Raw genomic sequence first — 24,643 nt, forward strand, 5'->3', positions numbered from 1 at the left:
TAGTCACTTCTGCAATATGGAATCAGCCTGCTGAGAATTTAATTAAGTTACAAAAACACAGACCTATGAATTTATTTTTGTTTCAATTCTTGTTAGCACTCTCAAACATCCTATGTGCTTGTAAAGCCTTGTTTGCAAGCCAATCTTCATCAAATTGAACAAAACTATCATATGATACAGAAAGACAGAATATAAACAAGGCTACAGCTACTGAAACTATTTCATCTATTTTGTACAAATAGGCCTACTCCCATTTTCTCCACAGTTCAGAATTATTAATTTGGCTTACTGATAGATTCAGAAGTTCTCTTATATTTATAAATGGAATGGCAGGCACACAATCCTCATGGATAAAAAGATGAAGATATGAGAGACAGAGAAAAGACGTCACAGTGGGCTGAATTTTCTACTCTACACTCAAATAGGGGACAGCAAATAACACGACATTGCTATGTCTATGACTGTTGCACCCTTTACAGCAACGTAACGTTCCTCTTGCCTAAAGGCATTATTAGGATGGCTGAAAAGGTAATCCACACTCTGCATCTGCTATATAAGATACTACCTAGCCTATCTCGAGCTAGCAGGTGACTGAAGATATCTGGTGAGTTATTTATAGAAACAGAACCAGAAAAGAGTATTTATACCAAATCAGTATACCACTAGCAGAGTATACAGATCTAAAGGAAGAAAAGAAGTCCCTGGGAATTTACTCTACCAGTTAGGTTAATTAATTTGAAATATTTAATGAGATTCACTTTCACATATCCAAATGACTATGCATGCTGTGAGTTATGTCAAGAAAGTAAGTAGATGAAGATTACTGAACTAAACTTATGAAGACACTCTGAGCTATGATTTCTAACTTCATAATTAAATTTCCTATTAACATTTCTCTTTTCTTTTACTTATATTGACTCATTTCTTCTACAGTGGCCATATTACAGTAATCATGTGTAGCCCAAGCACTGCAGAGAGAAGCAAGTTTTGCAATACTTAAAATATCATCTGTGTTTGCATAGAACTGTAGTTTCAATTGATGTCTTAAGTGTCAAAAACATGTCAGGATTAGAGCCTTCTCATGTTTCAGAAGAGAAAGAACCTCTTAAGGAGAATAACACTGTATCAATGGAAAACAATCAAGAATTTTTATGCAGATTCAATTTTATTTCAACTTCTAGTTATCGGCTGTAAAATGCTTTATTTACTACACCTCACCTACAGAAATATTTTAATTCTGAATAGCTGTTTTGAAGTACTTCACTCTTGCTTCAGAGCAGTTTTAAGCAGGAATGCCTTCCAAAAGAATCATGATTCCTGAACACACAGTTCCACAGAACTGCGGAAGATGATCAGAACAAATTGGGAGATGATCATCATGTAGATGATAGATTCCTTGTTTGGAGGATAAGCAGATTTCACACTTCCCATGCTTTAATTTTCCAGCTGTTTAAAAAATATTTGGGGATTATCACTGCTAGATTAAATATGCATTTCTCTATTTTTTAAACCTTCATGTAAATGTTAGTAATGTTAGTTGAATAGTGTATGCAATACTTCACAAAGGCTCAGGAGGTACAATAACCATCAGCAACCAGAAACTCTCTGGTTATGACATAACTTAAAAGCAGAAGGGAGAAAGGTGGGTTACTTGATTACTAGAGTAGGTGGAGAAGGAGATATGCTTGAATCCCATGGTATATGCAAACAGGCATACTGTAAAGGAAATATCTTTCTGCACAAAAACAAAACAAAAGCCACCAAACCCCACATATGAAGTTTCCAACAAGTGTCACAAAGCAGAACGGCTGGTCTAATGAGCACCAAGGAGAAGAATTATATTCTGTAATCAGTTTTCTGTACACATTTCACAGTTTCTAGGTAAAGTATTTACATGTCAGCAATTTATTTTAAAAGCCAGAACCCAGTCAGTGAATGACAAATGTATGGATTTAGTCTAGTAGCTTCTTACTAGAAAGAAAAATCTCAGTGTTTCAGTGCAGTTATAATTATGTGTTAATGCCTCTTCAGTTAAGATTTGCAAATCATGCAATGTCCACACGAAGCATTTACAAACTTGGTACTGATGTTCACAGATATTGCAGTAAAATTAGGCTTATTTATTAAAAAAAGGTATTAAAAGGTCAATAAGACTTGATTGCTAAAGTTGCTTAGAACAGATTATTAAGGTTTTTGCCAATGCAATAGTTACTCCAGAGAAGTATCAGCCAAATCTTCTCCCAGGAGCTCCATCTGCTGACATAAGAAAAAAAAAAAAAAAAAAGCTGCCACAACTTCTCAGTCGTAAGATCTGTATCTGCTACATTATTAACCAAAGTGAATGATGTTCCCATGTAGAAATTTAAAATGCTCCCCTGCTTATAGAAATTAGTGAGCATTCAGTAGATGGATCTTACCTTCTAGGGATTCAATTCCAGTTGCTTGAGCCAACAGATCTTCATGTCTTGCAACAACCTTTAAAAACAAAAAAGAGAGAGAAAGAAAATAGAAACAATGACATAAGAATGGAAATGTGTGCCTGAAACGGCTATCAAAATATCATCATCATATTTCCTTAAACAGATCAAAAAAAAAAAGCAAATGAAAGCATTTTCAGAACGCATTTTGATTCACAAAACGGTAAGCTCAAAATGGGAGAGTCAGATATTGCACTATAGTTGATGTATTAATATAAGTGAGAAAAACAATCAATCATGTTTCAACACACACTGATATATAACAGTAGCTGTAAGTGTAAGCTTAATAATAACACAGTAATAACGTATATTCCCATTATTAATGTTTTCATTTCTATTTATGAAATTGAGAAACTAACTTTCAAAGAATTTACCAATGCAGGGGCAACAGTTTTTCAAACCAAGCACAAACTTATCATGTACTCTCACAGCCAGATCAATGAGATTTGCAGTGTCCACTTGAATTTTAACATTGAGCCTTTGAATATCCAAATTTAAACTCCTTTTGAAGGCGTGGAGGTGTGTTAGCACAGGTTGTGTTTGCCCAGTTAAAATTAAGGTGTAAAGCCTGGGCTACTGTCCAGCACAGGACAGAAGAGCACAGAACAAGTCATGCACTGTCTTCTCACAACCATCATACCAAAACACAGGGAAGTTGTTCTGATAGCCCATGTGATCTTTTGGGAAGAGTCAGGGAACCCTGACAAGGAATAGCGGAACCTCCATGCACACAGAGACTGAGTGCAGAAACTGAAAGCAAAACAGCATACAGCTCCTTGAGGGGAGCTACATGGAGTTAGCATCTCATTTGCTGCTCTTTTTACTTCAAGCTGTACCTTCAGTTGCCAAGCAACGTCAGAAGCAAAGATCATTGGACTAATCAGCTTTTAATCACTTTATCGACCACCCCCGAGCACCAGGCATGCTTTACGCTTACTTGTACGTGAAGCTCTTTATCCAGCTGGCTGATACCTTGGGCAAGCTTTGCGAGCTGCTCAGCTATCACCGCCTGATGGATCGACTGCGACGTGTAAGCTTTCACATCAAAGTCCTCTCTGAAGAAGTCAGCGTAACACTCTGAAAAACGATTCAGATCTTATCTTCACACTTCAAACCAGTCGCGCTGAGGGATGACCTACAGCAGGCAGCGCTCAGACCGCCGCTTCCTCCAGCTGGAACAGCGCACATCCCGCACCTCGTGTAACACAGCGCGGGAGGCCGGTCTGAGAACAGACTGCGACCAAAGCGTGGCAAAACCCACAACTTCATGGAACCGCACTGCTTCTTACAACGGGGCCAACCTGTGCTGCGTAAGGAAACTGTACTCCGGTGGTGACTTTTAACGAAGTAAGATGTGCGCTACTTGGCGCGGAGGGCCGGCCAGGCTCACCCACACACACCGCCCCTCAGGAGCGGCGGACGCGGGCAGCAGCCGGGCAGCCCCCGCTGAGGGGAGCAGCCGGGCAGCACAGCCCCGGAACGGGGCCCGCCATCCCGTTCCCCTCCGCCCCACAAACTTTCTGCCACGCGACGCGACACCACGGAGGCCCAACGCCCCGCTCGCCCCGGCCTCCGACCGCCGCCAGGACCGCGCCTCACCGTCCGCCTGCAGCTCTGCCAGCGCCGGGGCCGCGGCTCCGCCGCCCGCTTCCTCCATGCCGCCCGACGGAGCCTGCCGCGCGTCACTGCCCGGCGGCGGCGCGCGGCGATGATGGCAGAGGGAGCGACGGGGCGGGGCGGGACGTGGCGGGGCCGTGAGGAGAAAGCTCGCTCCACATGAGCGGGGACGTGGCGGAACGCGAACGGTGCCCGGGGAGGGACCCGGCGGGCCTGTTTCGGGCTGGGCACGTGGTGAAGATGTGCGCCCCGATGGTCCGCTACTCCAAGTGAGTAACTGCTGGCGGCGCGCCGGGCGGCGTGAGCCTTCTGGGGTTGTTTAAGGGCGCGACAGACGCGGACGCGTTTGTCTTGGGTTCTATTTACGCGTCCCCGCAGCGCTGCGTTTAAGAGCGGCGCTTTAGAGCGGCTCACGAGTTGAGCGTCCGCTCCGTGTCCCTGTCCCCGCAGGCTGGCGTTCCGCACTCTGGTCCGGCGGTACGGCTGCGAGCTGTGCTACACCCCCATGGTCGTGGCGGCCGACTTCGTGAGGTCAGCCAAAGCCAGGGACAGCGAGTTCACAACTAACAGAGGTAATGCTGGGAAACACGCTGCTCTCTTCTTGGAATGCTTTATGTGCCAACGGCATCCTGGCTTGTATCAGAAATAGTGCAGCCAGCAGGACAGGTGGGTGATCATCCCTCAGCGCTTGGCACCGGTGAGGCTGCACCTCGAGTGCTGTGTTCAGCTGTGGGATTCTCACTGCACGTAAGACATGGAGGCCCTGCAGTGCGTCCAGAGAAGGGCAGCGGAGCTGTGAGCGGTGCGGAGCACAGCTGTGATGGCAGCGGCTGAGGGAGCTGGGATGGGTCAGTCAGGAGAAGAGGAGGCTCGGGGAGCCTTACTGCTCTGTGCAGCTGCCTGAAAGGAGGCTGTGGTGAGGTGGGGGTCGGCCTCTGCTCCCAGGTTAACAGCAGCAGGATGAGAGGGAGCAGCCTTAAGTTGTGTCTGGGAGGGTTCAATTTTGATGTTAGGAGAAATTTCTTCTCGTGCTAATACATTGAAATGGCTTACACTATTTCCACACCCCAAACTACTTTCATCTTTCCTCACCACCGCAGTTTTATTGCTGAACATGGCATTACATGGTATGAAATATTCCTTTGGTGAGATCTAGATCTGTCCACTTCCTTGCCCACCCCTGGCCTATTTGCTGGGGAGCAGACACAGGTAAAAAATTAGTTTTGACACTGCCATCACTGTTCAGCAAAAGCTGAAGCATTGTTGTATTATCAATGATGGGTTTTTTTGCCACAAAACTCAAAACACAGCACTATACAGACTGCTATAAATAAAGTTACCTGCATCCCAGCCAGAGCCAGTAAAAGATAATCATAGAATCAAAGAATGGTTTGGGCTGGAAGGTATGATCATCTAGTTCCTTCTGCTGTAGAAAGGGACACCTCCCTCTAGACCAGGTTGTAAAACCCCCATCCAGCGTGGCCTTGAATGCTTCCAGGGAGGAGGCATTCGCAGCCTCCCTGGGCAACTTGTTCCAGTGTGTCATCACCCTCACAGTAAAGAATTTCTTCTTAATATCTAGACTAAATCTACCCTCTTCCAGTGTAAAGCCATTTCCTCTTGTCGTGTCACTACCTGCCCTTATAAAAAGTTCCTCCCCAGCTTTCATCTAGGCTCCTTTCAGGTACTGGAAGGCTGCTATAAGGTCTCCTCAGAGACCTCCTCCAGGCTAAAGAGCCCCAGCTTTCTCAGCCTGTCCTTGTAGGGGAGGTGCTCCAGCCCTCTGACCAACTTTGTGGCCCTCCTCTGGACTGTTCCAACAGCTCCATGTCCTTCTTGTGCTGGGGGCTCCAGAACTGGACACAGTACTCCAGATGGGGTCTCACAAGAACAGAGTCACCTTTCTTTCCCTGCTGGTCATGCTTCTCTTAATGCAATCCACGATATGGTTGGCCTTCTGTCTGCTCATAAGGATCATAAAGTTCTTCTGCCAGCAATTGCTGTTTCTTGTACATATGCTTAACCCATTACCATATCATATTTTCTGATTTCTAACAAAAATGAGAGGGTTCATAAAGGGGAAAAAATGAATAGATCAGACATCTAATATGGGGATTGATAAAAGAAACAGAATTTTAAATTATCAGGTGGTAAAATGGAAGGTGGACTCCTTGAGATGGCAAAAGACTGATAGAAGGAGCAAGAAGAGTCCAGGGAATAGAAGCATAGCCAGGATTCATAATAAGGCTTCAGATGTGGTATAGAAACAACCAGAGCATATATATATATATATATGCTCTGGTTATGTTTCTATATATAGAGAGAGCCATATATATATATGGAGCTATACAGAGTCCTGGCTAGGTAAGGGAGAAAAGCAGCATAGAATAAAATCATAAAATATCTCAAGTTAGAAAGAACCCATAAGGATTGTTGAGTCCAACTTCTGGAAGGGAAGAGATGACAGTACAGATACAGATCAGCTGGCATGAAGTGGCTGCAGGAGAGAAGTGGAGCAAGGAATGCATAAGCATGGGCTACAACTAGAGGAATGGAGAAAGCACTGCTGAAGTGCTAGTAAGGTTGGCCTGTAGGATGTACAGAGGATAATGATTCCATCTGTTCATGCCACTGAGTGAATGGTTTGGTAAGTGTATATGTAGTAGTAGTAGAAGTACAGTCTGCGATTTCTTGCATTATTTGAATACAGCAGGTCATTTGTAGGGAAGAATCCCATTGGGAAGCGCAGGTAGACTCTTATTAATGAAGTGCAACTTGGAAGAAAGCTTGAGTTTTTTTTGTTGTTCAAAAGAAACAAATAAGAACATAACTGATATATACAGCTCAGAGGTCAGAGCGCAACTGTCCCACCCCTTGTGTCTGTTTATACTTTTCATCTTCACAATGTCCTGTAAAGTTCTATGGATTGGCTTTGTAGTGTCTTTTGGCAGATAATGGGATGGGGAAAGAGGAAATTCTTCTCACTGTTTGCTGTAACCTTATTGCCTGTTGACAAAGAGCGCAGGATGAAATGTTCTAGTATTGTAAATAATATCTTCTCCCTACTCACCTCTTTTAAGCTGGCCTTAATTTTACAGCCTCCAAAAACAGCTCAGCCAGAATAACAGTATTTACATTATTAGCATTTATGCTTTTAACAAATAGCTCCACAACTGATTGTAAAATCTTAATATCGATTTGTTTAATTTTCTGGACAATTTTTACTGTAATGAACAGAGTAGGTTTGGAGCCTGCAATTGCAATTTTTGCTCTTTGTTTTGTTTTGTTTTGTTTTTGACATTGACATTTCTTTGTTGTGTATTTCTAAAATAGTGGTAGATGTTCCTTGTGTCTGCTGCTAAGAATTTAATTATTATTTTATTTAGCATTTTTATTACTTAATACTCAGCTGAGAAACAAGGAGCCTGGGATTATTCCAGTATATTAGCTGTATCAATATAAATCTTTTCAGCTAGAGCACTGTCTAAATGGACACTGTTTTGAAAATACAAAAGGGATTTTTTGTGGCATGCTAGACTTTTAGGTAACTTATAGAAGTTTCTTAACTGAGAGAATACTGCTGCCCTCTCTGACTTCAGCTCCGTTACTTCAAGAACTCTGTAATTTCCACTAAGACAGGGAAATCTTCAGAAGCATTTACTGTCTGTTCAGTACCAGAGGTACACATGCTGTGTGCATTTGTTGACTCTTTCCTTTCCATTGGTGCTCAGATATTTTTCTTACCCTGTTCTCCATCCCTCTTAACTGCAGCAATAGTTTATTTGGAAAGTAAGTGCTAATACTGAGATATTTTTAGATGCCTTTAATGTAATGCAGTAGGTGTCAAAGAAGAGAGCCTGTTCCAAATGACCATCTGGCTCTCTGCAGGACTTAGTAGATCACAAATAGTTCACCAGACCCACTCTGAGGAGCACTGGCACTTTGGTTTCCCATTAGAGAAAAATCTGTGAAAACAGCCTCTGCCTATATTGTTCTCATTCCAGCTCTGCGTACTGGACAAAACCCAGCCATGCTGGCATTAAAGCAAAAAAGGACCTGGGATAAGGATGGGTAGAGTTTGTAGCTACTGGAAGCTGCCTCAGTAGTACGCTCAGTTTTCTGATTCTTTAACATCTTTTGTTGAGTCTGGATTTTTTGGAATATCAGCATGGTCTGTGCCTTACATTTATGTCCTACTTCAGGAAGCTAAATTTTCTTGTGTTTTTTTTTTCTTTTTCTCTTTGGTTTGCTTGATAATGTATTCCTGTAAGACATCTTTTCTTCCTTCATTGTTGCTGTTTAAAAGTTGCTGTGTTTTCACCATAAATGACTACATTAAATAGAAACAAGGACAATAGAAATTTTTTGTTAATGATTGTGTGTCATACACAGCTATAGCAAAACACAGCAGTCTGTAAGCAGCCTGATACAAGTGTGGAACAGATCATGTTTGAAGTGTAATTCTCTTTGGCAGGAAATACTTCTTAGCAGCTCCAGAAAGTATGCAATGTGTTGTAGGCATCGTCAGAGTAGGTGTTTTCAGCAAAACAAGCAGGTAATCGTACTTTCAGCACATTGTTCTGGTTTCATAAAGATTTTCATATAAAGAGCAGATTTATTTCAATAAGTTAAAAATAAATAATTGTTAAAATCCTGTGTAGAGAAGAAAGACTTCTCACAGCTACAGCTGTAGTCAAAAGGAAGAGTTTGAGAGTTTATGTAGCACAGTGGTGAGCAATGAGAAAGTCTGCATTGCCCTATGCATGGGCAATGGCATAGCATGAGGAGGCCTCTGGCAAGGCTCTGGCAGTGTTGTAGTCAGTTACAGCAGAGTTCCTGTATCATATCCTGTCTGGGAAGGCAGGGGTGTCTAGATTTGCAAATCCCTCTGGTTAGATCAAGGTGAAACAACACCCAGGGTCTCTGCAGAAGAGGAAAAAACATAAACTGTAATAGGAAATATCCATAAAACAGTTATCCTGCATCTGCAATTCTGTCTGCTTAAGCTGTGCAGTTTTATAGGAAATTCAAGTAAATTTTGGGTTACTTAACAGCTTAAAGAAAGAAAAGGAGATCACTGGTCCTGGTCCTGCATCAAGCATGTTGACAAGGGGGGTGCGTGGCACAGAACAAAGGAGGGATGCAGCAGTGAGAAGGGCAAGGACAGTCCCTCAGCCATGTTTGTAGATGGCTCCAATTCCGGGATGGATTGAGATACCAGACACCAGCCAAATCAAAGCAAGTGGCACCGGGCCCCCTCCTGTGACCTGACCATTTCTAGGGTTTGTTTTGGGCTCTTCCAGGAGGGGCTGAAAAATGAATCAAATCAAGGGAAGAAATACCCAGCTCCTGCCTGTGACTTAATTATCTCTCAAAGTGGTGTCCAGCCTCACATGAACAGCCACCTGGGGCTCCTCTCCTACAGCCTTCCTGTGGTACCACCCTGTAAAATAGCTGAAAAAATCACTATCAGAAATGGAGCCATTGAGCACATTTGGTTCTGTACATACTTTTTGGAGTTCAGTACAACAACTGGTGAGATTACATGACAGTGCAGCTTGACCCTTAAGATTTTATTTTAATAATGGTGCTGTAATGGGGAAAATAGCCAAATTGAGAACAGATAGTTTGTGTTTATGTTGGAGATACAGTGGCACTAGTGATGTTCTTATTCAGTTTGGTTTTAATGTTTGAGTGTTCTGGATCCAAGAAAACATACAATACAAAGGAACAATAACTGAAGAAATTACTTTATTATTACGTTATTATTGCTTTGTGAATAGTCTGAATTAAGAATGCTGCTTTTAAAGAAGCTATTGATTTTGACAATTGTAAACAAATATGTATTCGTTGACATTTTTGAGAAAGTTAAACACATTTAAGTAGTGAAACATTCAAAAATTAGGTTTTTTTTTCTTGTTTTCAACCTCTAAATATCTTCTCATTGGAGTAGGTGATAATCCATTGATCGTTCAGTTTGCTGCTAAAGAAGCACAAGTTTTATGTGACGCTGCCCTTCTCGTCTGTCCTTTCGCAGATGGAGTAGACCTAAACTGTGGCTGTCCTCAGAGGTAAAGCTTTGAAAAAAATGGTTAAGTATGATTAAATTAATTAGAGAATAAAGGATGCTGGCCTTCATTTTCATAGTCATTTCTGTCTTAATTAAAAAAAAAAAAAAAGACTTTGAAATTGAAATAGCTTTTTAATCTGTCAGACCGAAACGTGTGTGTGGTGAGATGCTGCTCTGAATGTTCAGAGACGCCCATGCTCACCAGGTGACTTTGCTGTCTTGCCTCTTTTCAATTCTGAGATACTGAGGGTTGGCTCAGAAGTGAGGTGTCCATCTCTATGATTTAGCAGCTGTAGCATTTGACTTTCCAGAAGAAGAATTTTGCTGCAAATAATCCAGAGAGCGTTCTGAGGAATAACATGGCAATTCCAAAATAATGAGCCACGTCCCTGATGTCTCAGACTTATGCAAGTGAAGAACAGTCCCTAAAATGTAATTATACAGATTATATTACTCATGAAGTGCTTAACTGAATTCCCTCCATCTTTTATTAGGTTTGGAAATACAGTGAATTGGTGATCATTTAAAGATTTTGTCTTGGCAGAATAATAATGCACAAATGAAGATTCTCACTAACTGGTTCAATTGAGAACCATTTATTATACATTTGTCAGGCAGTCTTTTTCTAAGTAAATCTCTCAAAAATAAATGTGGGACAGCAGGAGATAATATCATGGTGCACCTACTTAATTTGTCTATTCTAATTACTTTTCTTGACTTAAAATTACAGTATTTGAGAAAACAGTTCTGGAGACATAGGAGACTTCCAAATCTTGTGCATAAGGATTTCAATGTAGTAGAGCTGTGTGTATCTGCCTATATAAGGAAAATTCTTTAAAGAAAACAATGCTGCTGTTCAGTAAAAGCAAAGGTTATCTCCTGCCAATCATAAGTAATTGTTGTCATTTGAAGGAAAAGATAATATTGTTGAAATCAGATTCTTATTCCACTTCAAATGTGTTCTTTTCCAACACAAAGTAATTTTCTGTTCAGAAGAAAGCCATGACCCAATCGAGGGGAAATATCAAACTGTTTCTTGTTTGATTGTTAATTAAATGTTTATCTTCCTTGTAAGCCTGTTTTGTGGATCGAAAATTAAACAGATTAGTTACTTGTCCAAAATTATAACAGCAAAGCAGAAACTGAACCAGGATCTAAAAGCTGGTGTCACACTGCAAACATGATCAAACTACAGCCATTATAATCTCTGCTTACTCAGCCACGCATTCCAAAGGCTATAAAGAAACTGATACATTTAACTGAAATTGATCTGCATTTTTCAATTGTAGAATACAAATGTTATTTTTTCTTTCAAAGATGGGCAATGGCAGAAGGTTATGGTGCTTGCTTAATAAACAAACCGGAGCTAGTTCGAGATATGGTGAGACATGTACGGAATCGGATCGACAATCCTCAATTTTCAGTCTCTATTAAAATAAGGTATGTCTAACACACTACTTGCAGTACATGGAAAAATCCTTTTTAATGTTTTTCAAAAGAAAGATGTTTGTGTAATAGTTACGCTACAATATATGTAATTAATGCAATATTACAAATTATTAGTTCCTTAAATGTGATGACTGCTGACATGTTTTGGTAAGCATATCTGGGGCAGGTTACCAGCCTCAGATGGTAGAACCAGCACAGTTTTTGACTGCTTGCCCAGATATCAGAGTGGATGCCAGAATTTTGTTGCAATCCAGAAGACATGATAGTACAAGTTAAAAGGTTTAGAATTCCATGAAGTAAAAGCAATACATAATCTATAACCATGTGGACTTACTCGTAACCTGCTGCTGTCTATAAAAGACAGATAACAAACCTGGGAACCAGTCCACACAGCTGCTGTAAGAACACATTCTCCTTCCCTTCATCACTTTCTGAACTTGTATAAACTGTTGATCTGTTTTACTTTCTGACATTTCAGCCACTATTTATCTTCACATCCCATGGTGCTTTTGCATATTGTTGGTTAAGTTTCAACTCTGTTTGCAGTCCCTCAGAAAAGGAGAACTGTTATAAATTGGATTTTTTTTCCACAGTTATGCAAAGTAATGACAATTAATGTAGAATCTTGGCCACCCTTGCTTAATGTCTATAAAAAATTACCACACATGCTTCAGAGATGGTATGTAACTGGGAAATGATAAATAGTGATTTCAATAAATTATACATCTTTATTAAATATATGTTTACCTTCCCACAGTAATAGTCTATTTATTTATTTTTTTTACAAGTATTTATAGAAATCTCTGGTGACTCCTCTTCATGGAGGGCTTTTATACAGTTCAGGTAGCTTGCTAGCTAATGCTTTAATTCCTTGGAATTTTAGGATACACGAAGACTTAAAAAAAACAGTAGACCTGTGTAAAAAAGCTGAAGCAACTGGAGTTTCATGGATTACAGTACACGGGAGAAATATAGAAGAAAGACATCAGCCAGTACATTATGATGCAATTAAAGTAATTAAAGAAAGCATGCACATACCTGTTGTGGCTAATGGAGACATTAAAACTTTAAAAGATGCTGAAAATGTTCATCGCTTGACAGGAGCAGATGGTAAGATTAAACATATCCTACTTCCTAAGTAAATTGACAAATTAAATTTCTGAGTATTTATTTTAGCTACAAGTAGGACATTCTTTGCATCTTTTTCTCTGTGGAGACAAATGAAGGATGGTATTTTAGATGCTTAATAAGCTCGTAAGTGGAATCTTGTAATTATCAGAGAACCGGAGCACTTTAGTCAAATAGATTTGAAAGGCAAACTACAAAAACTCTTTGCTTAATTATGCTTTCATCACTCAGTAGTGGAGTTAGTGGCGGAGTTTAAGGGGGACCTTCAGACATCCATTCTGTTTATGGAGCTGATCATTTGTTATAGAACTGTAGATTTTGACTTGAAATCCTCTACTTCCTGCAAATGGTAATGGGTTTCTTAGAGTAAGAGTATAGAGGGAGAAAGATAAACAAGCCGGATATTTAACAAATAAGATGGTTTACTTCAAGTACATGGTGAAGCATTGCACTCTTATCTATTTATCTTGCCTTTACTGTGGTAAAATATGGAAGTGAAAAATTGCCCTGCAGTTATTTGCTTTCAGTAGATTCCTGCAACTGTCTGTGGTTTCAAGCCAACACTGAAGTTCAATATATATCTTGAAGAAGTTTTCTGGATCTGCATACTTTGAGTCTTACAGTTAGTATAACAGGACAGAGCTAGTGTCATAAGAAGAGTTCATGTGGCAGGTTTCTATTGACATCGTTGGTGTTCAAAACAAACAAACAAAAACCAACAGAAACTATTTGCACCAAACTGCCATGCTGTTACAGTGGCTTTCACCCCAGATACAAAGCAGGAAGAAAATACATTGACAGAAAAGAATGTTCTTGTAGCCTGTTTGACTTTCTTGAACAACAAAGTGTAAAACACCAAACTGTCTAACATATGATGGTTTAAGATACAGTAAGTACAAGCCAGAAACTGCATATTTTTTTGTTTCATACAATCCTGATTTTTTTTTTTCATTTTTGGTCATCCTATTTTGTAGGAAGAGACTAAATGTGACAGATTATATGTTGACAGTGCAGGAAAACAATCACTTTTTCACAGAAATATTTTGATAGAGTTTGGCTGGATTTATCTGACAATTTGGGAATATAGTTGCAAATGCATTGGTTTATTCAGAAAACAAACACTTTCTGTAGAGTAGGAGCCATGAGATCTCTATCACTGAGACTTGAGCTGTTAATGGAAGAATGATTCCAGGTCAGTGAATCAGCTGAGTTGTGCTAAAATAACTCCAGCATTTTACTTCTCCTGTGTCTTTACATCATAATTATATGTTAAAGAATGGACTTACGTGTGTGTAGCAGATAAAAACAGAATAGTATTGAATTGCTGTTTAAAAAGTAGAAAAGAAAGGCTTCTTTTTTTGTGTGTGTTGCATCAGAATTTCCGGAAGGTTATGTCAGCAGGTTAAATGAGCTGACAGATGGTGTAGGCACTCAGGGGCTTGGGCTGCAAACTGATTTCTTTGATATAGATATAATACTCACCCCTGTTGTTCTCCCATTACTTATTCTAATGGATGCTATAAAGTAGGTGCTATAGAAAAGATGTAATGTAAAATTTAACTATAATGTAACTCATTGCTTTAATTTGCAATTTGAAGGTGTAATGGTGGCTAGAGGACTCTTAGCAAATCCAGCTATGTTTGCAGGATATGAAGAAACACCTTTGAAGTGCATCCAGGATTGGGTTGACATTGCTCTTGAGCATGGAACTCCTTTTACATGTTTTCACCACCACTTAATGTACATGATGGAACGGATAACTTCAAAACAAGAAAAGAAAGTTTTTAACATTTTATCAAGTACCTCAGCAGTTCTAGATTACCTGGGTCATCATTATGGTGTGTGTAGCTGAAAGCATTTCAGTTGTATGCAAACTCGTACTTTGCAGTAGCTGATATATTGCTACTTGGGCTTCTACTGATTAAATCCATAACACAGTGTGGATATTTTCAATACAGCTTGATACTGAGGTTAGGCTGATAGTTTAGATTTTTAGTGTTTTTACATCAGCATATTTAATTGAAGAAATATTCCACATTCCACAAATGTGTAATTCTATTTGCATTGCATTACTGTACAGAGGATTGGCTGTTATGTGACTGCAGTGATTTAATTTATTTTTCACCAGACAGTTGCTTACAACAGTAAGCAAAACTAAGGCCTTTTTCTAGTGGAATTCCCTAAAATCAGGACTACTCATAAATAACAACAAAACTGTATGACCAAAAGAATACAGAGGGACCAATTACAGAAATATTTGCTTTAACTGACATAAGACATAAGATGTGCTTTTAAATTTTAGTAGAATTTTCCAGCTTAAAACTGTGAGACTTTGAAGCCCAGCGTTGTACCCTCTTAAATTAGATGTTTCTTTTGCAATCTAAAATCTTCTAAATTTATAACTCAGAAAAATTCTGCCTTTACTATAATGAAAGAAACCTGCAATATGTATAAGATGACAGAAGGAAGGAGAGAATAAAATGAAGAGAGTTTAAATCAAGTATAGACCTGTATGGATCTAGAATACAAGGCTTGAAAGTTCAGTGTAACCACATACAGTATTGGTTATCTTCTACATAATAATCCTATGAAAGATTAAAATGCAGTCATCTACCAAACCAGAACTTTATAGGCCAAAGAAAAGCTGACAGATTCTCTCAGCAGGACTCTTGCATCCTTTCTGCAGGCATGTTGCTTATCAAAGCATGACAGCCGTTTCACTTTGGATCTTTGTATAGGAGGAAAACAGTGAAAATCAGAACAAGACAATAACATTGCACACCAGCTGCATTTGTTCTGCAAGGGAAATTTCACAAGCCTGTGCAGTACAATTATTTGTAATCAAATAATTTGTTTCCTTCCTATGTTTACACAGAAATTCATAGAAGAAATTGCTTAGTTTTTTTAACTGGTGCTTTCACGCATATACAAATGGATGGTTCTAAATTTTCTAAATAAATTACTTGCTTTTGTACACGATTGTAATTTGTTTATTACAGTGTACACTGTGACAACCTGGGGAAGGGGGTGTTGCTTTTGATGCTATTCCCCTTATCTGTTGTTTAGATATCTACAGTCTTGCAGTATTTTTAATGCAGTGACCAAAAAGATTACCTTATTTTTCATAGAGAATGTGTTCTGGTTTAGGTATACAAATGAGTTAGAAAAGCGTGACCTGAGTCATCAAGTCTAGTTTGCTGTTTAGGACATTAAAGTTTATACATCTCCTCTGATATGGGTTGTATTTCCAGTTCATCCAACTATAGTGCAGTACTCAGTTCTCTTCAGTTCTGAAAATGCCTTGAGTCTTCTGCATCAAAATCAAAAACTACAAAATTGACTTGCATAAGAAAGGGATTCTTTAGAGTATCAACTAGGTCCTGTTTTAGTATTTACTTAAGATTTTATGATACAGCAAATCAGTCACCACACGGAGCAGAGGGGAAAAAAAAGAGATTCATTAGAATCAAAAACATAAAAGCAAGCTTTTTTTTTTTTTTTTTTTTTTAAGTGGGGTGGTGGTATTTTCGAGGACTTGAAATACCTGACCTATTTAGGAACTGAATACTTGATGATTTTGTAGGCAGCAGTTGTTCTGCCTGTGTGATATCAATCATAGAGATTTCTGCCTGAAGTACAAGACCTGGGTTGCAGTTAATATTGCTAGTAATTAAGGAGTGCTTGATCTGGCCAATTAAGTACCATAAAAGTCAATGGAAGTTTAGCATCCTGTTATGTGGTGAAATGAATGGCTGTCGGTTAATTTGCGTGCCTCCTTGTCAGTTTGTCAGAATCTGAACACATTTCATTGCTTTGACACAGGATAAATTGCAAAATTTGAGTTTTAAAGCCATACTTTGAACAGCCTACACTGTTTACAATACACGTTAAAGATATCCCCATGGCAGTTAAATAATTTACTTCCAGTTTTGCTTTAGAGTGCAGTTATATTTTTTATGAGCCTTTTGAACATGGGAAAACTGAGCCAGTTTAAAGCCAGCAGATACATTCCTTCCTTAGTTAAAGTATTTGTAGCATCACCAGGTCTTCCATTTTCTAACTAATTTTCAGTTTCCAAAAAGTTACTCCATTATAATTCTCCTCGGCTACCTCAGACCTCATTCCAGGTTGGTGAGAATGCTCAGCAGCAGCACTCGAAGCGCCCAGCAACTACTGCAGAGGGAGCTTTTCAGAGATCTTACGAAGCTCCTGGAGCGCCAGTGCAGACTCAGGCTCTCTGGCAGTGGGGATGTGCAAGTTTAGTCCTGTCAATATGCAGCTAGCCTACTGGAGAGCAGTCTGCAGTGCTAGTATGCAGCTCAGAAAAGGAAACTGCTCTGGATTTAAGGGAGAGAAAGTCTTTAATAACATTTTAATAGCTTCAATAAAGTATAGTAGCAGTAGACCAATAGCTAAAATATAAATATATATATATATTTATTATATATATATTATATATATATATATATATATATAAAATATTTATATAAATTATATATATATATATAACCAGAATATATTAAGAGGTTATGTTTTATCTATGAGTTTGATTACATATTTATGAAAACATGTTAGAAATACTTCTTAAAACCTAGGCTGCTTTCACAGAGTAGATTAGGTTGAAATGGCTGGTTATATTACTCTCCAATATTTGCTATGGATAAACAATTATTTGGGATGTAACCTTTCATCCAGACATTGCTTGGCAGCAACTGGGAACACATTAACACACAGGCACAGTCCCAAAGCCACAGACCTGGGAAATCTAAGTGCAAACATTTTCAGACTGAGAGCAGCTGCAGTCAGCTCTGCTGATAACTGTCGATGCAGGACTCCCTAACCATTTTACTTTCCGTGGATTTTTTACTACTATTCATGCTATTTAAACTACGTTCTTTTGATGTAATTTTTTGGGGACAGAATTCCCAAAGCAGCTCAGATAGTTGTGTCAAGAAAGCTGGTCATGCCCAGCTAAACCAGGTAACCCCTTCCCAAGCAGACAGGTACCTATTGGAGCTGCAGGCAAATCAGCTGAGCTGATTGCCCAGGGTGAAATTGCTGGATGTGACATGCAACAGCACGAGAAGCTAAAAAAAGCTGCAGATAGCCCTGGGAGGGGTGGCTGGATTTCGATGGTGGTTAAGTGGGAGTTGCATGAAAAACAGCTGAACGACAGGAATAACCGAAGAGTATTGGCAGTCCATTTGGGACTGGAAGCTTGCAGGGTTAATGGTGCCCAATAACCATGTCACTACTTCAGTAATACCATGCAAGGCCAAGATTAGCTAAGTAGTGATTTCAGAAATACTGAATGGGGGTATAGATTATATATCTGTATTACATATAGATAGGGAAAAACAGGGAAAAGAGATGAGGGGAGGGTTATTTGGGAGAAGTAAGGGGAGTTGCAAGTGGCTAAGATGGCTGAGAAATTATAGAATTGTAGAATGGCCTAAGTTGAAAAGGACCATAATGATCACCTAGTTTCATCCCCCTGCTATGTGCAGGGTCGCCAAACAGCAGACCAGGCTGCCCAGAGCCACATCTAATCTGGCTTTGAAGCGTCCAGGGATGGGGCATCCACAACCTCTTTGGGCAACCTGTTCCAGTAGCAGTGCATGGGCATACCATGCTTAGAACCTTGCAGTGCTGATGAAAAACACTGCACCCAACACAGGGCAGAAAAGAACTTTCTGAAGGAATGTGGTTTTACTCATGAGGTCCAAACAAGCCTTCTGGACATTGTATGAAACTTGTTTGGTAGATATTGTTGATATCTTTGTATGTGATGGAGTCATAGAATCATAGAATACCCCAAGTTGGAAGGGATCCGTAAGAATCATAGACTCCAACTTCTGGCTCTGCACAGCACCACCCAAAAACCAGACCCCACGTCTGAGAGTGTTGACCAGACTCTTGTTGAACTCCAGCAGCTCAGGCTGTGCCCACTGCCCAGCGCAGCCTGTTCCAGGGCCCAAGCACACTCTTATGAAGAACCCTCCCCTGATACCCAGCCTGACCGTCCCCTGCAGCGCGATGCTTCCGCGGGGCGGCACTTCGCCTGACTGTCAAAAACCTGTGAATGGGTCAGGCAGCGAAGTCAAGGCCTTGGTGTAACAAGCTCGAGACGCGGGGCGGTGGGCTCTTACAGCAGTCCGCGTCTAACCATTGCCTGAACGTACAAACACGTTGATTTTAACCGTTCTCAGCAGATAGATGCCCGCCTGCTCCAGCAGCGGAGGTCCCGCGGACACGCTGCCTGCCGCCCCGCAGTTACCAGTGGGAGCCCGCAGCGCCCTGGGGTGGGGCTGAGCGGTTGCCAGGACCAGCGCGGGCCGGCTGCCGTGGCACCACCTCCGCTCCCGGCCGTGTCACTCAGCTCCGTCCCGGCCCACATCCTGCCGGCAGCCCGCCCCGCCTCGCCGCCCGCTCCTCTTCCTCAGCGCCGGAGAGAAGGGCGGTTCTGCTGCCCGCCTTCCTGCTTGCCCCGGCCCGCTCGCTCGGGCGAGGCCGCGCTCCCAGCCCTTCCAGAGCGGCCCGCCGCCCCATCAGGCCCTGAAGCCGAGGAGGTTGCGAGGGCTGGGCTGCCGCGGGGGGGGGCGACCGGGGCGACCGAGGCCTCCCGGCTGCGCAGGAGGGAGCGAGGGCGACGGCGAGGGGGCTCCCGCCCCGCTGCGGGCGGTGGCGGAGGGCCGGCGGGGCTGCGTCGCCTCGGGGGGCGGTGGAGGAGGCCGGAGGCCGGGCGGGGCGGGCGCGGAGGGACCCCGTTCGGAAGTCGGGCGGGAGATCCCGAGCCGCAGCGCCAGTCGCGGCTGCCGCGTGGGTCCGGGCCCCGCCTGACCCCGCTTTGCCCGCAGGCCGCCGGGACGATGACTGTCCAGTGGACGGCGGTTGCCGCCTTCCTGTACGGCGAGGTGGGAGTGCTGCTCGTGCTGTGCCTGCCCTTCATCTCCCCGCTGAGGTAGGAGCTCGGGCCGTGCCGGCCTGCCCCGCTCGGGCTTCTCGAACCGTGTTCGTTCTTCTACATGTTTGTTGTTACGAACGTGGAGCTTTGGTGCATCTCGGGATAGGCGTGAGCTGCGGAATGCTGCTTGAGACCTGAACTGCCAAGGAGTCCCGGGCACCGGAGCCTGTTTTAAGGAGCCTTATGGGGTTTTCTTACACACTTTTAATTTACCTGTCCAACAGCTGGGCTTCCCGCAACGAGCCCTTCTCATCTTGCTTCACTGAGAGGGAATTGTCCCCTCTGCTCTCTGGGAGCAGCCGGCCTGAAGGAGGGCAGCTGGGAGCCTGCTGGGGAGCCGTTACCACGCGCTGATACGGGCTGTGCGCGGTGCTGTGGGTGCTGAGGCACGTTGGGCACCTGGAGCTCAAAATATGCAGCCTTTGTACGAGCTGTTAGAGGCTTGTTTAAAAACAAGGCTTAGTTGGATGCTGAAGATTTAGTCAGGGATGCTGACTGAACATCTCTGTATATGTATACAGGAATAAAATAGTTCTGCTGGAACGCGATACAAACGTTAAGTATAATCCTAACGTAAATGCCTGTAGTGACAGAAAGAAATACAACAGAGACAAAATTAATTGCTCCTGTTAGGAGAGCAGGCAAGGCCTGGCTTGGAGTTCTCTTCAGTTCCTTTCTTCTAAGTAGCTTTCCCAATTTGGTAATGCTGTTTTCATTCCTCTGAGGAAATACAGCTAACTTCTCTGCAGGAGGCACTGTTAAGGTTTCTTTCCAGAATATCAGTTGTTTTGTTTTTTTTTTTTTTTTAAAAAAAAAGCTTCTTAGAAGATTTGCTGCTGCTGTGGTGCTGTGTAAAGCTGTTAAGTGTTGGCTTTCTTCATCTTTAGATATTTTTAGAATGAAGAATGCAGGTTTTACCGTAACGTGCTAAGGAGCAAAACCTAAACCAAACCAAAACACTGCAGTGTGCAGTCAGAGTGTGATCACTTACACCTGTGGGAGAGTCCTGGCAATGGCTGAATCCCCTGCAGTCAGTGTCACAGCTTATGAGGAGTTCAGTGTTTCAGTACAGATTGCAGAGTTCCCACGTTTTCTGTGTTTCCAAGTCTAAGGTCCAACTGCCTGTAAGAGGGGAAAAGCATGATGGGAGCTGTAATCAGATTATTAACAACAATGGCTTATGTGAGGAAACAAGCTGCAAGACTTTGTTTAGGCTGATGACACATGCAGGGGATGTTGGCAGTATTGAAACAGGTTTCTCTTACGACATAGACAAGGCCAGGATCTGGTCTTTGAAGCTGAAAAGCAAATGCATAGTCTGTAGTGTTAAGGATAGATTTTTGTGTTCAGTTTGTAACATTCAGTCATTCTTTCAAACGAGGGTTTCTGAAAGAATGAAGTAGCGTATCTTTGTGACATGGTCAATTACCTTGTTAACAAAGCTGTCACAGGAATCCTCTAGAATTAAGGGCTGGATTTAGCCGTTGTGACAGTACCAGAGGGCAGCAGTTCTGCCTTACACATCTTGCTGGCCTTGAGAGCTGCTTCTGTCCTAAGGGTAACACATGCATAGTCAGAGATGTGAAACTGCAGCTCTTTGAAGTTCTGATTTCCTGAGATCTCAGGCTTCAAGCTAAGTTCCTGGAAACAAGTAAATTGTCAGTATAAAAGTGCAAGTATCCAAAAAGCCAAAGCTGTACTGACACTTGATTGTAACATAGTACTGGTGGCCAGAATTCTAATTTGGAAGAATTACATCTGTGTGATTTCTGCTGCCAAAGGCAGTACAGCATTAATAAATGTTAATGTTTCCTATGGAGGAAAAATAAGCATGAAAATACAGGAAGACTTTGCAGTAAAGAGATGTAATGTTTAGCATTAGTATGACTTGGCAGTATATTTGGTCTAAGGTACATACATCAAAAACATGGGGGATGAAGCATGGAGATTCACATGTAAGGAGTTAGCAAGGAGGTTTCATTAGAATTGTAACTTGGCTTAATAACAGTAAGCTTTTTGGTTGATGCAGACTACAGCTGTCTGCTGTAGAGAGTTTGGATTATACTGAATGGCATAAACAAGGCTTTTGCACACAGAATGATAAAATATTTAAAAAATTTAAAATATTTATTTCTTTTTAGTGCAGAGCATTGTTGGGGGTAATTACATTCTCGGTAGAAAACTGCTTTGTTAAAGGATGGATTTTAACAGTTGTTCGAAAATGTAAATAAACTCAACAAAAGTTGGAAAATCTACCTAATAGATCAGATGGTGACTAACATACCTGCGTTACCACCCTTATGGCATAAGTAGGTATTACTTCGCTGTAGCACCGATCAGTTCAGTAGCACTGATACTAACCTGCAGAATCAGATTCTAACCTGCAGCATAGAGAACTAGCTGAACTGTTGTTTTTGTTTTGGGGTTTGAAGTTATTTGTGCTGTAAGTGTAGATTCTCACAGCTTGCTCCACAAAATGATACTGAAGAGATGGTTGTTTAAAGAAAAGTAAGTGGTCTTCATCACCCTTACATCTCTTCCTGTCTGAGGTTGTTTGCTGCTTGACAAATTCATGCTCTTAAAAGATGTTATTGACAAAGTATAAACGTGTGACTTCTCAATTTTTTGTCATTTGCAAGTTAGACTGTAATAACAGTCCTACTTTATAATTATTCAGACTTATCAGTATGAAAGATGAGCCTTCAGAACGATGGTAGAAGCAGTCTTAATTCATGGAAGGTTGTTGGTTTGGGGTTTTTGTTGTTATATGATTATTTAAACAGCTGTTTAGAGACCTTTCTTAAGTCTCATATCAATAATGAGGCTCTGTTCTGTGAGGCTATTATACTTGTCTTCTAGTGTTTAATTATTTTGAATAACAGAATGTTGTTTTGCAGATGGCAGAAGATTTTTATGATTCCTCTATGGAGCAGAATGGCTGTCTTTTGGAACAAAATGTTCCTTACAATAATAGTTCTACTGATCATCTTGTTTCTTGGTAAGTGTTAAATAATTTTCTAATAAACTGGAAAAAAAATAGCTAGTATGTGGAGTTTGTGGCAGTTAATTGAAAAGATTTAAGCCTACTGTAACCCAGCTAATTTCTTTAGCTCCACTAGAATGGAAGAGAAGAGATCTGGTGCTGCATTCATGTCAGGAATTCAGATGCAGTGGCAATGTAGTAAATGAGGAGCAAAAATGGTTTGATCTAGGCTGCTGCTTGGTTTCGTTTTCTTACACAGGGTGTTTGTTACACAAGATCTCCGTTTGGCTGAACTGCTCAGCTTGCAGTAGATGGCGCTCTTTCTCTTGGCTGCTGTTAAAATAACGCACCAGAAGAAGATACCAAAGCACTGAGCTATTTGAGTACTTATGCTCAGCACAGATACAAAACGGCTGTTGACTACATTTGTTGGAGCCTGTGCTGGAATAAAGCTTTAGTGAAACTGGAGCTTGAATGATGACTGTCTGCGTGATTGTCTGTGCTGACTGATTTGTGTATGAAGTATTTCACTTATTTCTGTGGTAGAAATAGTTCTTTCCACGTGGATAGCAGGGAGTCATTTCCACTGCCTTATAGTTAAAGTGCTGTTTAATTCCTGACTGCTGCTGAAGGAAAGATGTGTATGAAGAAATCAGACTAAGTTGCAGCAACATATTCCTCATAATAACTGAAGTAGTGAAATGCAAATAGTTCATAGTCTCTCAAAGTAGATATTTCAATAAATGGCTGAAGATCAAATACTGATGAAGTTAATTTACTCTCTTTGAACTCTAATTGGAAGCTTTGATTAAAGCTTGCTTTATGAGTTGGTAGTGGTCACTGATTTTTGAGGAAAGCTAGATTTGGGATAAAGCAGTGAGAAGGTGCGTGCCCCATAGCATTAGATGATGGGTTACTGCAGGACTGGATTCTTCATAAATTATGGTATTTTGATTGGTCTTAGCCTATGATTCGCTATGTTGTTTGAAATTTCGCTTCAGATATTTTCCCCCCCTTTTTAAAAACAAACAAACTTAAGAACACTTTAAAAAAGAAACAGCTATAATTGATATTACTCATGTTTTTCTCTGGAGTTTATTTGTGTTTTGGGAAATGCAGCAGCAGTCTGACACACTTGGCCAACATGTGCTGCAAGAACTGATGATGTGTCATAAGTATATTTTTTTAATGTGTAAGAGGATATTATAGGTACTGCCCTGTTGTAGATTGTAAGACAAACTCTTGATTGGATTAGATTTTGCTTTTATGAGGATGTAAATCCCAACTGATTTGTCCTTCAAGAAGTTCTGACAGTTTATTGGCTGATCTTGAGAACTGTAAGGAGTATGTAGTGGATGAAATGGAGCTGAAAGTTGGTGAAAAGGTAATCAAAGGAGGCTGAGGTGTAGCTTAACTTTCTCTGTTTTCTTTGTGTCCAATACTGCATTGTTATAGCTTCTCTGTTTTGGCGTATGTTGCAGAAATGCTTTTTTGTATGCTGGTTCAAGCATAGAAAACAAGTACTAATACAGATGCTAATAAAATGTATGCTCATCTGGCAAATACCGGATGTGACGCAAATGCTTCAGAAGGTGTCTCATCTTTTTCCTTTAGTTCTCCATTTTTTTTACTGTTTGTCCACTGTCTGGGTTTTAATTCATGTTGTCAGCAGTGACTTTTCCATGCTGTCGCATCTCTGGTAAAGTTTGTACAATGTGTTGCTTTGGCCAGATTCCTGGTGTCTGGATGCAGATGTTGGAAATAACTGAGTGTGTTTTGGTCAATGATTTGGCACATCTCTGGAAATGTTATTGCTTCAGTGATTTATCAAGATCTATCTTTAAGCTTTATGGATAACATAACTGATTTCACTCTTTTGCGATCCAAATGTCCAAATAGATATTTCTAGTACTGTGTTTGGTTTATCATGAATGCATACCCAAGGATGCAACTAA

At 41.1% G+C, this 24,643-nt stretch overlaps 2 protein-coding genes across 4 annotated transcripts in view; one reads left to right on the top strand and one right to left on the bottom strand.

Annotated features, from left to right (window-relative positions):
- COG5 (component of oligomeric golgi complex 5) overlaps positions 1-4,207 on the bottom strand; it is a 187,336-nt gene extending 183,129 nt beyond the window's left edge. Inside the window, exons 1-3 of the mRNA XM_031598656.2 lie at positions 4,077-4,207; positions 3,415-3,554; positions 2,418-2,475 (exon numbers count right to left, since the gene is read on the bottom strand). Of these exons, the coding sequence (XP_031454516.2) occupies positions 2,418-2,475; positions 3,415-3,554; positions 4,077-4,134 (256 nt within the window). The 5' untranslated portion in view covers positions 4,135-4,207. The remainder of the gene's footprint in view (positions 1-2,417; positions 2,476-3,414; positions 3,555-4,076) is intronic.
- A 15-nt stretch (positions 4,208-4,222) lies between these two features.
- Positions 4,223-24,643, top strand: part of DUS4L (dihydrouridine synthase 4 like) — a 37,826-nt gene continuing 17,405 nt past the window's right edge. Inside the window, exons 1-7 of one of the 3 annotated variants that reach the window (XM_031599270.2) lie at positions 4,223-4,363; positions 4,545-4,666; positions 10,048-10,165; positions 11,482-11,604; positions 12,497-12,736; positions 19,610-19,702; positions 22,603-22,703. In XM_031599270.2, coding sequence (XP_031455130.2) covers positions 4,254-4,363; positions 4,545-4,666; positions 10,048-10,165; positions 11,482-11,604; positions 12,497-12,736; positions 19,610-19,702; positions 22,603-22,703 — 907 coding nt within the window. In that variant the 5' untranslated portion in view covers positions 4,223-4,253. Of the gene's footprint in view, positions 4,364-4,544; positions 4,667-10,047; positions 10,166-11,481; positions 11,605-12,496; positions 12,737-14,339; positions 16,177-18,958; positions 19,311-19,598; positions 19,703-22,602; positions 22,704-24,643 lie in introns of those variants that run through there. The other 2 variants (XM_031599200.2, XM_090136070.1) reach the window with 2 other exon arrangements.

Source organism: Phasianus colchicus, chromosome 1, assembly GCF_987193195.1.
Source record: "Phasianus colchicus chromosome 1, bPhaCol1.hap1.1, whole genome shotgun sequence".
NCBI classification, from domain to species: Eukaryota; Metazoa; Chordata; class Aves; order Galliformes; family Phasianidae; genus Phasianus; species Phasianus colchicus.